Raw genomic sequence first — 16,471 nt, 5'->3', positions numbered from 1 at the left:
TCCAGCAAAAGGTCACCCAGGTATTTAAAAATGCAATTCTTGTTTCAGGTTCATCAGACCTGGCAATCAAGTGTAAAACTATGGACTGTAAGTCTCTTGGAGCAAAGATTACATCTTTACTTTCTCTGAAAAGAATCATTATGAAGTACAAGACTATGTACCTCACTGCGAGTGTGTCACATATCAAGAAGACATCCAGTATGATTTGCAGGAAATCAGCTACCTCCACAGACATTTAAACTTAGAAGTGTCACAGAAAGGTAAGTTAAAAAAACAAAACACAAACCAAAAAAACAACCAACAACCAAAAAAGAACAAACAACACCACAACAAAAAAAAAACCCAAACTTGTTGCAAAAGATGGACATGGAGAACGGAAAGTCCAGTTGCTGCTTTCAGCACAGGGAAGGAATACAACCAGAAGGGACAGTACATTTATTTTTCTAAAGACAATGTGCAATCAAGGTTTTTACAAGCCTTCTTTTCAAAATCAGTCAGACAGAACAAAGTACCTATATTTAGTTGTATCTGCAATCAAGTAACTTCACTTAGAAAAAGACAAAAAATACAGAAAGAGTTTGCTCTTGTCTCAGAAGTCAGATTTTAGAAAAGATGCTCCTTCACAGAACTTTCCACCTTTAAAGCAGTTCTCAAACAATGAAAAGTTCAAACTCCATTAACTAGAGACCTGTTAGCTGAGCACAATTCTCACAGTCTCTTCCAGCTGCCTCCTCCAACAGCAGGCTTAAACAATAATCCAATAAAAATGATGCCTGCCACTCCTCACACTCTCTTAAATGAAAAATAATGTTAACCTTTCAGAATAAATCTTCTCTTCAAACTGCATTTGGCTACCACAGGAGCAAGGAGTCACTTGCAGGATGTCCTCACAAATTTGAGATGCAAGGGAAGCATTTTCACAAAGGTCCCTAATTCAGCAAAGTACTTGGGCAGTGCTGGAGTAGAACCAGAAGGACAAAAATGTTGGTCTATAACAACAGTGTATCCTTAACTTTCTACTTCAAGCAAATACTCTGGATCACCTTAACGCTGACATAGTGATATGGAAGTAAGAGGAAGACAAAACCATTTTCAACTAACCAATGGGAATTAAAAAAAAAAAATAATGAATAAAATGCAGGAATAACATTTAAACCCCATCTTGAAGAAGAAAAAATAACCTGATTAATTGTCTTTCCAATCAAAGAAGCTTCAGACAGCTCAGTATAAATTATTTAGTTTACTATCACTACAATTTTTAAGTGTTTCTGATTATTCTACCTTATAAATGGAAATCCAGTCATTTTCCAGTTGCTTAAAATTTACAAATCAAAGCAAAATTAAGGTAAAAAGCAAATATAAACCTATACCTATCTGACCAAAAGAACCCAGTACCAGCACTTCCCAACAATGCAGCTGCTGCCAACAGGAAGGCTCTTGCACACAGCTGTAAGGCAGCACAGCTGCAAGGCAGCACAAAGGGGACTGCAGTTCCCTCCACTGCCACCCACCGTGGGGAGCACTGCCACAGTCCCTCTGTCTTGTGCACAAGGGAAGCAGAAGCTCTGTTGACACTGGCAATGGGAATGGCCCTGAGTGGACTGGAAGTGCAGAACCGCTGGTGCTGTGGACCCAGGACCAACCCCGCTGCACCTGCTTGTCCTGTGGATTGGCCATTCGTTACAGTGTTGGTGCTTCCCCAGAGTTAGTGTCACACAAAGGGACTGCAGGTTACTTGCTGCAAGACTGTTGCACAACACATACCAAAGCAGGCCGAGTGTCCTGGGAGATGCACCTCAAAACATGCCACCAGACAGACAGAAAGCCTAACGAGGATGGGTGCTGAGAAGGGCTTAGGATGAACCAAAGACAGGCACAGAGTGTTTTCACAGAGCTGCCTACAGTCTGCCACAGTCTGGTCTTCTGTTTCCTGGCATTCTGTGTTTCAGAAAGATGTCAAAAAAATGTAAATCCCAGACACACAGCACATGGCCTGTTTTGCAGTCTCTCTGTGGTACCATTTGGGAATTTTCTTCCTTTTCCCAGCTGGCAATCAAAGCATGTCCTATAGCAGGAGGATTACTATTCACCTTAAAACTTACTGAGGCCACTCAAATGATTCTAATACTATTCTGAATCTCATCAGGAGTCTTAACTAAAGCCCTGTGTAGCTGTTAAGGGATCTTCTATCAGGCTTCTAATTAGTTTCATATTAATCACTTCTTTTTTCAACCTGAAGCCTTTATATCTGAGCACCTATTGCTTCCAGGTAACTTCCAGGAAAGATGCATCTCATTTTTCTTAATGTGCATTTGGAGGTCTTATTCCAACATGAACATGGGCCATAGCATGAAAAGACTTAATGTCTGAGAATTGTTAACAATGCCAATGCTTCAGGATTCAATTTTATAAATATCCAGTGTAGTACATGAGCAGTCTGTACTAAATATCTGTTTCATATGCACTACCTATATAATGACTCAATTTGAGCTTACTGTAGTTAATGATTGTTTTAATATACTCCAGAAAAAAAGATCAAGCTGTAAGGAACCTCCACTACAGAAGCAGTTATATGCCTACTCCAGGAAAAACATGTAGGCATGTTCCTTTTTCTAAAGTGAGAGTGAGGACTCAGATATAAACAGAACTATTCACAAGCTTGAAATGAAGCATCAGCTTAGAAATTTTACTGATCACAGTCTTTATCAGTTAAGTCACTCTACAGTGTTTACCTATTCTATGCATGCATTTTTCTGTGCTTAGCAGGGAGGAAACTTAATTTCAAACATCAGTTTTTGAAACTTTTTTTAAAGCTTTTTTTAATTCTTAGGAGTTTTTACATGGTTGTAATAGATACTTCATTTATATTATGTTATAGGTAAACATGATGTAATACAACAAGCAGTGTAAAAAGCCACAGTGTTTCCCACAAAACCTACTAGGAGTAACTCCAAAAAACAGAAGGGAAAAAACAACCATGGGAATTCCATAAGGTTAGTGGAGCCAGTTCAACCATCCTGGACATGTGACTTGTGCATCCTGTCATCCTGAAAGGTGGGGACGACTTTCCGTGACACACCTGTCAAAGCTATGCTTCCTGGGAAACCTCTCTTAACACACAAATGTTGCATACCTCTGGGGGCTTCAAAGGAGTTACTAACTTAAAATAATGCTGGGGAAGATAACAGATGAAGACATAAACTGGTCAGATTTGAAAGACAACGTGTAAGGAGAAGGAGAAGGGGAGAGTGCTCCTGGGCAGCATCAAGGGAGGCCTGCCGGTGCCCCAGGGTGGACACAGGCTGCCTCCCCTCACTACAATCCTACGTGATGCCAGTCAACACATTTCAAAGCTTACACCATACCTTGTTTGTTCATAAATATATTCCTCAGCCCCCACTGACACACTACGATACTTCTGAAAAATAAAAACAACAATTAAATATAGTTCGATACCACAGAAATAAAATACCAACAAAAGCAAGATTTATGTCTGTTTAAGGACCCCTCAAAAGAAATCATCAACCAGTTACAACTCAAAATCCTTAAAAACTGGAGTGGACCCTACATGGTTTTTACACTAGAACTAACAGAGATAATTCATTTATTTCAAGCTTTTAGAGTTTTCAAAACCTTATTGAACTACAGGAATTTAGTTCAAAAACACCTTCTCTCTTATTAAACTCCTAGCCTACACATTAATATATTCTAAAATAAGTCTCTAAGAAATGTACCACATCTCAAATATAAATATTTTCAAATTAAATAATAGCTTTTCTAGAGATTTCACTTTTTCATTTGTTTTGCTTTATTTACAAATGTGTGTGGTAAGTTGTCCTTAAGGCCTACAATGAAATGATAAAAAAGTTAGATTGCTATACAGCTTATTTTGAATAGGAGTGGTGATGCAAACTAAGAAAGTATTTTACCTTTAATATGAGATTCTGCTTGAGTAAAATGTACACTTTATCATATAAAAGGAGACCTACAGTCACTCTTTACAAAATTAAAATGCATCTATTAAAAAAAAAAATTACATCAAGAGGTGGAATTCTGAAAACATTAAGTCTTTTTGCACAGATTATGCAAGGAGTTGAACCCAGTCTACCTGAGAGAACAAACCCATTCATACTCTACTGTATAAGCCTTGCTGCTGCTTCTTGGCTTGTCTTCTACCTGAAATGTGTTTTTTGTTGATGTTTCTCTGACTGATGGACCATTTAATCTCCAAGATTTCTTCTGTGATCACCAGTTAACAATTAAAAGCTGTTTTGTTTCCACAAGTGTCTAGTCAAGCCATTTTGAAAACAGTTTTTAATTTTACCTTATGCATAACTGTGCCACAGCAAATATCCAGTTAGATACTAGTGAAGTGTAAAGTTATTATGTACTGGTAAGGAATATTTCCTGAGGATCTTTGAGCAGTAGAATAGATAAGCTAAACACTCGAAGAAGTCAAACATCTGAAGGGTATTACAATAAAGATGGTCCCACATTAACATGGTTCTCAAATTTTATATGAAGACTAGAGGTTGATTGTCAAAAACATCCCATTTACTTTCCTATCCTCAAAAACTCTATACCACAAAGGTCTAAAGAATTAATCCCAGCTAAATCTAAATTAATGTCAGAGATGAGAAAGGTGTACTTATATAATTTTTTAAATTGTATCTGAAAAACACAGCAAGTGATTGACCAAGGCCTCCACTACCACAGGGATCTATAAAAGCTCAGTGCTCCCCTTCAGAATAACAGAACTAAGCCATTCAGTAAATGTTATGAAACAATTTCTAAATATGTACTCATAATTTGTTTGAAATCAAGCAGGCATCAGAGCAAATCTACTGTAGCCAAACCCAGTGAACAGGAAAACTAGTAAAAACAACTGTATTCCTACTTTAAACACTAATTTAGCTCAGGTTTCTCTTTTAGTATATTTTGACATTTTACCTTATGCTCTCCCCACACCTGCTCCATACAGCCTCATACAGCTGGCCCTACACGGCAGCACATGGCTGGAGAAGCAGTCAGGGTGCTGCAGGGGTGAAGCACAACCCGGGATTTGGGTACTTGAGAAAAAAAGAAGGGACAGACCAAGTGCTGAGCGAGGCTGCAGCAGGGTGGGAAAAGCTCTCCCTACCCCCACGCCACGAGTGCAAACATTTGGGGTTGGAAGGCCACTAAACAGTGGCACACACCTCACATATGGGAACCTTTTCTGTCTCCCTGTATAGTTATTAGGGGAGGTGAAGAGGGAGAATGAGTACACCTGACAAAACTTTCCACCTATTTTTGGCAATCAGGTCTGAGCTTCCTCTTCTTCACAGAATGCAAAGAGAGCCTAGATGACAAGTATAATAACTTGTTATTAACCAATCATTTTTAAAAATGCATAACAAAAGATCACCCTTGTAACAAAATTACCATAACATGGAGCTTGGGATGCAAGGCCAACATATAGACACAAATTCCCTTTTTACCTCCACATTAAACAACTTTGCACGTTCAACAACACTTTTCACAGTGCTGACTGACTGGGCAGCTCCCAGCAGTGCATCTCAGAATGGATCCTAGTGGATCCATTAGGCTCGGCCTAATGGATCACTCAGCTACAGCACCACAGGGAAAGCCATGGCTATGGAGCTGCTGGACTCCCATAAAAAGCCATTTAATGGTAACAATGAAAAATAGCTAAAATGCTGTGATTGGATGATGCAGAGAGCAGTGCTTCTAATCCAATGTTTGATCTTACTGATTTTTCAATGGCAAGCTAGATTTCTTCAAGAATTATTCATTTAGCTGACCTAAATGTGTTCTGTATCTGAAAATGGATTTCACCTCCAGATGTCCTGATCTATGATGCTACTGTGGAGAAAATTTACTTTTCTATAATACACCTACAAACACACAGTACATTTCTTATATATTCAATCAGAAGCTCAGCAGTAGCCTGCCCTGTACTGTTGTTGCATTTACAATATCAGAGAGTTGGAGGGGAAAATCCAAAGAAAGTTTTACCACCTAACATCCCTAATTGTTTGCAGAGGTACTGTTAGCTTTAAATAATCTGCACCTTTCTATATTTCTGGCTTGTTTGCTGTATTCTGCAGCAGGAAAAAGCAGCCAGAGGGTACTCACTACATTAAAGCTGACTTTATAATTACTTTGCATCAGCATAACAATATAAAATTCCCCCTCATTCTCCTACATATACTTGCACCTGAGCTTTCCCTACCCATTAACTTCTTGATTTCCTTCTAATCACCTCATTCTACTAGTTTTTCCTCACTTGTCCATGTTGCAGAGCAGAGCTTGTGCAACAGATAGCTTCTGAATAAATTACTTGGGTTTATGCAGCAGCAGAGGCTGACACAGCTCTCTTGCCCTTTCAGGAGAACACTAAAAATTTCTTAATTACAAGGTGGCTGCTATTTCTTACTGTTAAGAATAGGTCTAAAGGCAGATCTTGTTAACAGTAACATCTTATTTCAGAATGGCAACTGTCCTCTACTTGACACAATATCTCAGAAGACAGAAGATCAGTATCTATTATCCTCAGAGTTTCCAGCAAACAGCTTTAAAACTATCTTCTGAAACACCTCATGATGCTCCCCTATAACCAGACCACAGAGTGAGAGGAACAAGGGGAGAAGCTGAGATTAACTTCTTGAAAAAAGCATCACTGTTCTTTTAATGTCTCTCGTGGGCAGCTCAATTCTCCTTATCTTGTTTACAAGCTAAAATCTCCTTATCTTGTTTACAGTGTTTTATTGAGTTCTTAAGATGCCAATTTGAGGTGACCAACTTACTTCTGTTCCTCCATCTTTGAAGGTGTCACTGTACGTACTGTCTGGAGTACTACGCTGGTCATCCTTGAGATAGTTTGTGTGGGGAGCAATGTTGGACACTTCGTATGGTTCAAAGATAACTCCTCGGTGCTCCTCATTTTCTCCTCTGGCATAGTGTGCTTGTGGGGTCATAAAAACAGGGGTGAACTCCTCTGCTTTAACCACAGTCACTCCAGTCCCTGTGATGGGTGTCGAGCTCCCAGATACACTTGTGTTGTATTCCCTTTTGGATGACTCCAGAGGATCCTGGTTCAAGGAGAGGTTAACTGGCACCGTCTTCAGGACTTGCACGCGGTTCTCTCCCCCACTTAAATTACTCTGAGCTTCCGTGCTATTAAGACAATTTCTGTGAGACAAAACCAAAAAGTGTTATGAACTGTCCTGATAAAGTAAATCTCCTCCTTATAAAGCTTAACGTTTTCAGATGGCAGGCAAGGAGGTCTTTCAACTCTGATAAGCCACTTCCATAAGTAGTAGTGCATTAACAAATACTAGGCAAAAGACATCATGAGGCAAGCATGGAGGTCCAGAGCTCTTCAACAGCTATGGAAAGAAAATACATTTGACCTATAATTAGTATGACTTGTCACAATAAATTCTGAATATCCAGTGCTGCTTTTGCTTTGTCTTGCAATTTGGATTCAGAAGCAATCCACCAGTGCAAAGGTCCTTAGGCACAAAATAAGCATAAAGAGTAAGGTGAGGTATGGATTACTCAGTGGGCAATTTGCATATGAAACGGGCAGAAAATCAACAGCAAAATTCATATGCTGATGCATGTTCTTTCAGGCTGTTGACAGGCAACTCCTGCTTGTGTAACTCTGGTTCCAAAGCTCTTCTGAACAAGCAAGCCCAGGAATCCCATTGTATCAGAGTAGATCAGTAACCATAGGGGCTGCAAGGTAACCTCTAGCAGCATTCCCACATCTACCCACAGTTGCTGTTGAAAGCAATCTGATTGCTGATACTAGTTCCACTGACATAAAGCTGTTAACTCATAAAACTTTTAGTAGGTGTAACACAGTTTTGTTTTCAAGCCAGGAGATGTGTTCTGACATTACAGTTCCTCTGTCTTGGCTTTCTACTGGAGGCCAGTTTTATCCATCACACTCAACTTAGGAATTTCTCTGGCATTTGCAGAGTAACAACTGTCCCTCAAAAAAGAAGTTTCATATTCTGTTTTGAAACAGTGAATTTATACTACTATCCATTTAAACTTTCACCTCACATGCTAGTGGAGACTGTCTATGGCTGTCTCAAATCAGCTGCACTACAATAAACCCTGGGTAGCTTCTCTCCACTATAATTTTACATGAAAGTACCTTCCTATATGTAAAAACTTAGTTCTTTCTAATAAATATACACTCTCTCCAGTCTACAAGTCTTAACAAAAGCAGTAGTCAGTGACTCTTCAAGTTGCTTTTAGGCTACAAAAGTAGGCTGAAATATGAGAGGAGCAAGAAAAACATTTTGAGCTAATGATTTTATTTGTTTCTGATCAGATCCAAAGTTAAGTTAAATAAAATTGTATAAACCAGATTACTGAGGCCAAACTACACGTTTTGCTCCAGAAGAAGAAAATTGAAAGAAAAACAGCCAACAGCCAACTGTGAATAAATCTGATTTTACTAATCTCAGTAGCTGCAAAACAAAACAACAAAAAATTAACAAAATGCAAATAAATAATGAAACTTTCTGCTACTTTGCAAATTGTACGTTAAAAATACTGTTCAATTTTTCTAATAAATTAAAAGTAAAAAGGAGTAAAGTTTGCTTCCCAAAACAGTTTTTCTTCTTTTATCTTTTGGAAGACAACCATAGACCCTCAGGCTATCACAGATCCTTCAGCTCACAATTGATCAACACTGTTAGTAGCTGGGTGTATGATTTTGGATAATACTGTACCTTTTATCTTGGTCTTCTTGATTATCACTCACTTTGTTAACAGACAACAGCCTTTTATCTCTGGGAACCTGAGAACAACACCAGGCATAGGGTCAGGTAAATGCAACTGTCACGTATTTGCAGCCTCAGACTGCTCTACTGCAACAACTAGAAAAATGTAACCACATCAGTGCTGTCTAGTTCACAGATGCCAAGAGCTGTTTACCTTTGGGAGACAGATTGTGAACAGAAAGATAATTTCAAAAAGGAAACAAATGTAGGGATTGTTTTCTCCTCTAGCTCTGGGACACACAGATCCAGAGCAAAGCACTCTTCTATATGCCCTTATATTTGAAATATCGAGCTAGGTCAAGCTGTTTCAAAATCAAAGCTTATATTCCCAAACACACACATACACTTTCCACTGAATAATAAAAGATGAGAAGGAAGACATGATGCTTTGATGAGCCTGCATGGAGACGCTTTTAGCTCACAGGAAAAAGGGGGTTGAATTAAACCACAAGCACCAGCTAAGTCCTTCCGTGATAGGACAGTCTAGAGGGTGCAGGACTCATACCCAGAACAAGATGCTGCCATGACTGTATTTTTCTTTTCTCACTGAACTAGCAATTTGAGAACTAGATATTCTAAATTCTCTCTTATAAAAGAAGCTATATCCACTTAGTCACAGCAGTTAACTCAGGATTAAAGAGCAAGAATAGACCCAAGAATGGGCTAAAGTTGTGCCTTTTACCTTTAAATACTGTAAGGAAATATCGGGAAATTATCTGAGTTTAGATGAAAAACCATAGTACAGTGCACTACAGTAGCCCAGGTTACCATCAGCTATATCTGCAAGACAGCAGCAGTCAGAGTGCAGTAGCCACAGCCTTTCCTTCTCTTCTGGACAGCCTCTCTCCCTCTATTAAGCATCTTGTCAGTTAAAAAAATCTTTCCTAAATTTTAGAAGGGGGGATTCAAGCCACAGTTTGCAGATGCTGATTGCCTTGTTAAGATCATATATTTATCTCTGAAGGAGGGTCTTTGTTTAGGTAAATATCACTACAAGAAAAAGGAAAAGAGGAAAAAAAAAAAAATCCAACATTTCAAATAACTCCTATTGACCGGAAAAAGTACTTCAAAAAAATTACCCAGCATGTCAGATCAAATGAGTCAGAAGATAAGTAAGGGCAATTCCAAAGTCTTGTGCACTGGAAGTCCTCCTCTACATTTGCACATTACAGCACAGAGGCTTAAGTGAGGTTTTAAATTTCTGTTTGAGAACATCAACAAGATTTATACTTTTTCTCCCAGATTAAGCCGGAAATAGTTATGATTGAATGCTGGAAATGGCTTTGAAATTAATACAGCTTATCCCATCTGAACCCCAAGTCTTTTGCAACTGCCTGGAATAAGGAACAGACATCTCTTTTAGAACAAAGTTTTGAGAAGGAGAAGGTTCACTATTGTTATTTTTAAAATCCAGCAATTAATTAACTGCTATATACAAAGGTCTTACCAAGACAGAAGCCAAAACTCCAGATGCTCACACACACCTGAATTTTACAAATGTGCATTTACTTCACAGACTGGCACTGTGGCAACTGTCAAGTAGAGAAAAGGACCCTTCTTTCTCATGGGAAAAAGCTTTTCTCTACTGACAACACCACACAAAAGCAAGGAACATCTCTTGAAATACAATCAGTAAAGGAAATAAAGCAATATTTAACCATAAGGTTAGTATATAGTAACTCGCATACAATCAACTATAATGAGCATCCCATTATCTAAAAGCATTTCCTAATAAATACTAAAAGCAAACTTCCATTCTGCTACTCCTTTATTAATTATGAGGGGAGCTGGCATTGTTCTACTGGCTTTCACAGATAATCTGTCCAATGCAGGCATAGGTGGTTTCAGGAGTACTGAGACAGTTTAACTGAAATGAACAATTTTCTGTTTGCAGAGTAGAAAGGGGTCAGCCTGGATTTCAGATTGAAATTTTTGCATTACACAGAGATGCACCCTGTAGGACACTCCTCTGATTTCAGCACAAAACTCAAATATAGCTCTATTTTAACACTATAAAATATATATATAAAAAAAAGACCAAAAAAAGGAAAAAAAAAAAAAAGATGTGATCAAAACTATAGGTAAAGCCAAAGCCCTGGGCTTAGAAACTGACATAAACTGAAATTGTGTATCACTGCTTTCCCTGTAAATTGACTTAGATGTCTCTGTGTCCAGCTCTGTTTCTGTCTTCCACCCTTCTATGTAGAGTGCAAGGGCCAGCCCTCACTGTATGTTTGTATACAGGCTACTGCCATCATTATAGAAATAAAAATAATACGGGAAACTGTCAGATGAGACAAACTCCAGTTAAAGACCTAACTAAAGCATGTGTGGAATGAAACAGAAAAGCAGACAAACCTACACGTGGACAAGGCTTCCTCCTCTTTTTTCAAAGAATACTGCAAATATTCAAGTACAAATAAAAAGGGGGCTTATTCATCCAACTATCTTTCAAGGGAAGAGGAAGAATGCAGCACTCAAAGAGAAAAGATGGTTGCAAATTTCATTTGGAAATTCTGATTTTGTATTTTTTCTTCAGAACTAAACACATCAAAACAGTCTCAGATAGGCTTCCTAAAACAGAAAGGGTGTTTGATGAAAGTATCAGAGAAAAAACAAGATGCAATGACTTCTGTCTTTAAAAACTGGCTCTTTCGATGTTTCATAGAGCGAGCAGTTCCCCTCCTAGTGCAGCAGGGAGGAGTAACAATGGAGTTACCTACTTTATAATAGTCATACAATAGGCCAAGAGCAGCAGCACTGTCCTCATCACCATTTATGCTCATCATAGCCTTGGTAGCTGCTGTAAGGGGATTCTCCAAATATGACTTCCAGGCTTCATCCTCGCTGGTGTAGGCTCGTCTGGTGTTGAATGAAGTGTCATTTGACCCTAAGGCCACAAGTCGCTTGTTACTGCATAGACAGGAAGAATAAAATGGTGATCCAGAAGCGATTGCTTTATTCACAAGGCATGTTAAAGAACATCACATAGCTCAATGAAACTGATATGATTACATCAAGAAAACATCTCTGTATTAAACTTGGTGACATAAATATTTATTGGTATTAGCTATCTTCCAAATTTAACCAAAAAAAATGTGTGCAGGTCTTGTGATAATAATTCAAATGTATTTTTACTAACATACAGATAGGTTTTAAATGTTTTGACAGCTCTGTTTGGAAAAAAGGAAGTAACAATATAAGAACATTTTGCCCCAGTATTTTTGGCTAGATGTATACTTGATTAGGGAAAAATACATTTAACTGAAATCAATTACAAAAAGAAAACATGAATGAAGAAAAAGAAGTAACACCTAATGCTAACCTAGTGTTCACCTAAACCAGGTATAGTTCAGTATTAAATAACTGGGAACACCTTATAATTGACCTATTAACTATTTTTTAAATGCAATTTGTCATTAATTTCAGAGAGGTTTTCTGTAACAGGACATGACATTAGGTCCAACAGATCAAGCAGAAGTCAATACATTTGGTCTCAATTCCCACTTTATCACTCACCACATCTAGTTACAGACTCATGGCAAATACACACAAGAGCATTAGTAAGTGGGCTTTGCAGCAGAGCAGTTTCCTCCAGCCCAAAAGTGGTACAAACTGACCAGTGCCTGTCCATATCATGGGAGAGGCTGCTGCACCAAGGCTATGGCTGCAATCTCCAGCATAATGAAAACATAGATGAAGAGAGCAGTACCAGCTTTTGTAAAATGTTCAATAAATTTACATATAAAAGAGCTAGGCAAAAAAAAAAAAATTTGCATTCCTATTACACAAGATAGTAAGCAAACAGATTAGGCAGAGGAATAGCGGAGGGAGGGGTGTTCTGCTTAGTACCTGTTGCAAGAGCACTGTCAAGAATGGTGGCTCAAGTTACAAGGATCACAGTGAAACTTTTAACACACCTTACAAACTTGAAAGCTGCAAAGATACGAAATAATGGCATGTACTGACTTAACTGGCAAAACTAGCAGTTATTCCCAGTGACCTTCATAAAACATTTCTTGCTAACTTCTACCTAAAACCTATTCATTACTCAGCCTCCTTTTTCTGTTGTTCCCTACCCGCAGTGGTGCCAGCTCCACAGGCCCAAGCCAACTAACTGCCGCTGTTGCACAGAGGGTCATTCAAACACTGTGCAACCAAGCCTTTGATTTGATTCCAGAACTAGGATTGATAAAAGCACAACTGAACCCAGGAGGTAAAGGCTCTCGGACACGAGGGGGCGTCTTGCCTGGCCCCTCAGCCGCAGTGACCTCCGGGGCTTCGCCCAGGGCTCGGCCATTGCCTGAGCACAACCTGCAAAGTGTGTGCTCCAGTGTTTAAGGAAGGGGGGGAGGGGGGTGGAGATTAAGATCTCTATGGTACAGAGCACTGTTTACAAGTTTCTTTATTTAATGAAAAACAAAATAATCCATCTGGTACACAGAGCACAGTTTTATGAGCTTTGTGGGGGAAGAGACCATCTTGTAACTTTGCTTTGTATCACAACATACAGCCAACAACAACAGTTCAGATTTTTTTTTTTTTTCCTTTCAAGTAAAATATCTGGATTTTTAGAAGATTCCTTTATTTTCCGAGGGTCTTTCTTCTTGGCCTTTTGCTGTCTCTTCTTGAGAGTTCTGTCCTTCTTGTTTCCACGTGTACATTTCTGTTGTTACATGTTTGCTTCAGGCAAGTGCAAGCTGAAGCATAAATCAGGATCCAGAGGAAAGACAGAGAGAACTGCTAGGACCGCTTGCTTTTTCAATACCTTATTGTTAGCAACTCAAATCAGATTTGCAACAGCCCTGCTGTTTGTGCCAAAGGTAGCTGGGGGCCCGTTCCCACTCTGGAGTAGCCAACTCCCCCTGGCTCAGAGGCAATTATTCCAGGCAAGGATTCTCCTTTCCTCAACAAAGCTCCCCTTCAGCTAAACCCTGGGCTGGTTTCACCGCATGGGCGGCTACCCTTTGCAATGCACAAAATACCACTGACTCTCCTTCCTGCAGCAATCTTCCCTTTCATCAATAACTGCCTTTTGTTACTCGGAGCACTCGTAGCCATGCGATAGTCATAACTGATTTATGAGCACTACAGGCAGTCTGCAAGAAACCCTTTAAAAACACACCTTTCAAGAGTTGGGCTGTGCTTGTCTGCAGAAATGCTGTAAGGGAGGAGCCAGTCTCTGCTGCTCTAACTTAAGTCAAGACAATCTTAAAGCAATTAAGAGAGTGCTGTCCCTCAGAGGTGCTGTAAACAATTGCGTTGGGGAGAAGCCAAAGTAGAGGTATAAGTGTTCTAGAAACTTAGTAAGTAAACAGTTGAGATGGCTGGAAAGGCACAGGTGCACAGACCCACAGCCTCCTCAGAATCTTCCCAGAGCATGTTTTCTCTGAAACCCAGGTTTTCACATTTAAAAACCAGATATCCATCTCCTCTGGCTTGAGAGATGGTCTGCAGCATAATCAACCGACACACTCATTGTGTTTACTCTGCAAACAGACTGAAACAATAGCACTAAGAAAAATAAAAAACTTCCTCATCACCCCTGTCCCGGTAATCAGCTCTGTGGGAGGTTAATGGTCAGACCTAATTATCATGATTTAACGTAGTCAATCATTTCAAAGATTATATGCAAAGCAGTCAGCCAAAGCAACTGTGCTTACTTTAAGAAATCTTCTCTACTAATTAAGGTAATTGGGATGAGAGAAAGGATTTCTCTTAAGAAATTAGGCTTGTGTGCACACACACATGCCCTTTCCTTTTCCAAGACTGCTGAACCTCCTGGACAATTTCAACCAAATGTGACAGAATGGGTAGCAAAGTCCCCTGTAACCAGAAGAGACAGATATTTTGTATTTTAGTATATGCCAAAAAAAACAATCTCCTGAGAGAGGCTCTGCACAGGTAGGCTCTCCTGGACCCATCAGACACCTTTCCAGGCTAAGGCACCCCAAGCTGGTTCCAGCTCTGTAACTGATGACAGCAGGCAGCTGCTTGGAGGAGAGTGACTGGTGGCACCTGGACCATGGGGAAGACAAAGGCTGACAACTATGAGAAACACAACAGCATTCCCACTGGAGAGAGCTGCTCTGAATGTCCCACCTGTGAAAAGTCTCAGTTGAAGCCTGCAATTAGCAACACACCTACGAATCTTATCAAAAGCTGCAAATCCATCAGTGACCACATTCACAGAGAACCACCCTAAGGACGGAAGATAGGCCAAGATTGCAAGTGACACAATCCCATTTAACCTGGTCTGCAATATCAGCAAATACCTGCTGTAGCCCCGGGCACATCTTCTAAAGTAGCCTGCCAAGAAGTGGAAAACATGCCCAACCCTGACTGTGCCCATTCCTCCCTCGGGCTAGCCCACTGCCCCTCTACACAACAGTCAGGGTAGTCCGTGCTAACAGAACGCAGCTAGGAGAGACAAGTCTGGACAACTTGAAAGCACATCACCATTTTACCGTGGAGATACAGTGTAACAATTGAGGATACTTTGTGCCTAAACAGGCCACATTACTTTTCAAACTATCAAGTTGAACCCTAACAAATGCAAAATGTTTCAGTTGCTTCATGTTAAACAGTACTAGGTTGTTACGCAGATTAATTCATAGGTGTGTGATGATGAAAAGTATTTTCTGATGAATGGTCTAGCTTAAGAGCTAGATTGACCTGACACTTGAGTGTTAAGACTAAATTTCAAACGGGCTTTATTTTGCAAAAAAAAAAAAAAAAATTCCCTCCCCAGAGCTGTTTAGTAGAGATTTTATTGTTTGTACCATTTTACCGGATTTGTGTGCTTCCCCCTTCAGAAAAGATATATGTGTTTTCCAGATTTATACCAGTTATGGTGGTTTCTGCATCTGGTAAACTGATCTTTTTGAAGTTATTTAAAATGAAGACTGGAATTTTGTAATATCCTATGCAAGTGCAGTCCATAAATGGAGATGTCTAAAAGTGCATTTACTTCACTTCAGTTACTGCAGTACAACATAAGCAGGAGAGACACTTTATACCTAATGTCAACAAGTTAGCTGAATGGAAAGGGCTGGCCTTTCAAGCTCTTCTTCAAATCACAGATAATGAACATTCAACAGCCAGCATTTAAGGCAATAAAATCCTACTACAGTCAAATTGTAACCCAACTAAATGCAATTCGTGAATGAGTTTACACAGAATAAGAAACGTCCTTTCACACATTCACAATGGCAGCTTTGTGATCCAAGATTGCTTTTTATTCAGAAACAAGATTTCCTGCCTGCCAGTCTCTCTCAGCCCATTTTGACACTCAAGAACTTTCTGTTGAGCTTGCAAAGTTCATGCAGTCCTCAACTTCTGCTAAATTTACCACAGAACGTAAAGCAAACCAATGCAGCCATGCTGCACCCTACTCTCCTCCATCATATGCATTCTGATCCAGTTGGTACTAGTGCTTAAGAAACAAGATGCTCCATTAATATCCCTGCAGACTTCTCTGCTCATGATCATGCATTAGGGCTTCCCCCTCCCTGCAAAGGCTAGATGCTGGATGGGAACACAGGAAGCAATGTGTGTATGAAGCAGCAGGAGAATGGGAAAAATCTGTTTCCAGGTTTCAGCCCAGGCCTGAGCCTGCCTGTTCCTATGCCTGTGAGACAAGACTGCCAAGCGCACCTGTGCAGCAT

The 16,471-nt window shown here is 39.6% G+C and overlaps 1 protein-coding gene across 1 annotated transcript in view; it reads right to left on the bottom strand.

Moving 5' to 3' along the window:
* Positions 1–13,758, bottom strand: part of GRHL2 (grainyhead like transcription factor 2) — a 58,055-nt gene extending 44,297 nt beyond the window's left edge. Inside the window, exons 1-5 of the mRNA XM_051610299.1 lie at positions 13,754–13,758; positions 11,528–11,717; positions 8,754–8,821; positions 6,810–7,194; positions 3,366–3,418 (exon numbers count right to left, since the gene is read on the bottom strand). Coding sequence (XP_051466259.1) covers positions 3,366–3,418; positions 6,810–7,194; positions 8,754–8,821; positions 11,528–11,717; positions 13,754–13,758 — 701 coding nt within the window. The remainder of the gene's footprint in view (positions 1–3,365; positions 3,419–6,809; positions 7,195–8,753; positions 8,822–11,527; positions 11,718–13,753) is intronic.
* Positions 13,759–16,471: the final 2,713 nt, after the last annotated feature.

The sequence above is a fragment of the Apus apus genome, chromosome 2 (assembly GCF_020740795.1).
Source record: "Apus apus isolate bApuApu2 chromosome 2, bApuApu2.pri.cur, whole genome shotgun sequence".
Classification (NCBI taxonomy): domain Eukaryota; kingdom Metazoa; phylum Chordata; class Aves; order Apodiformes; family Apodidae; genus Apus; species Apus apus.
This window is presented reverse-complemented; position numbering and strand designations above follow the sequence as displayed.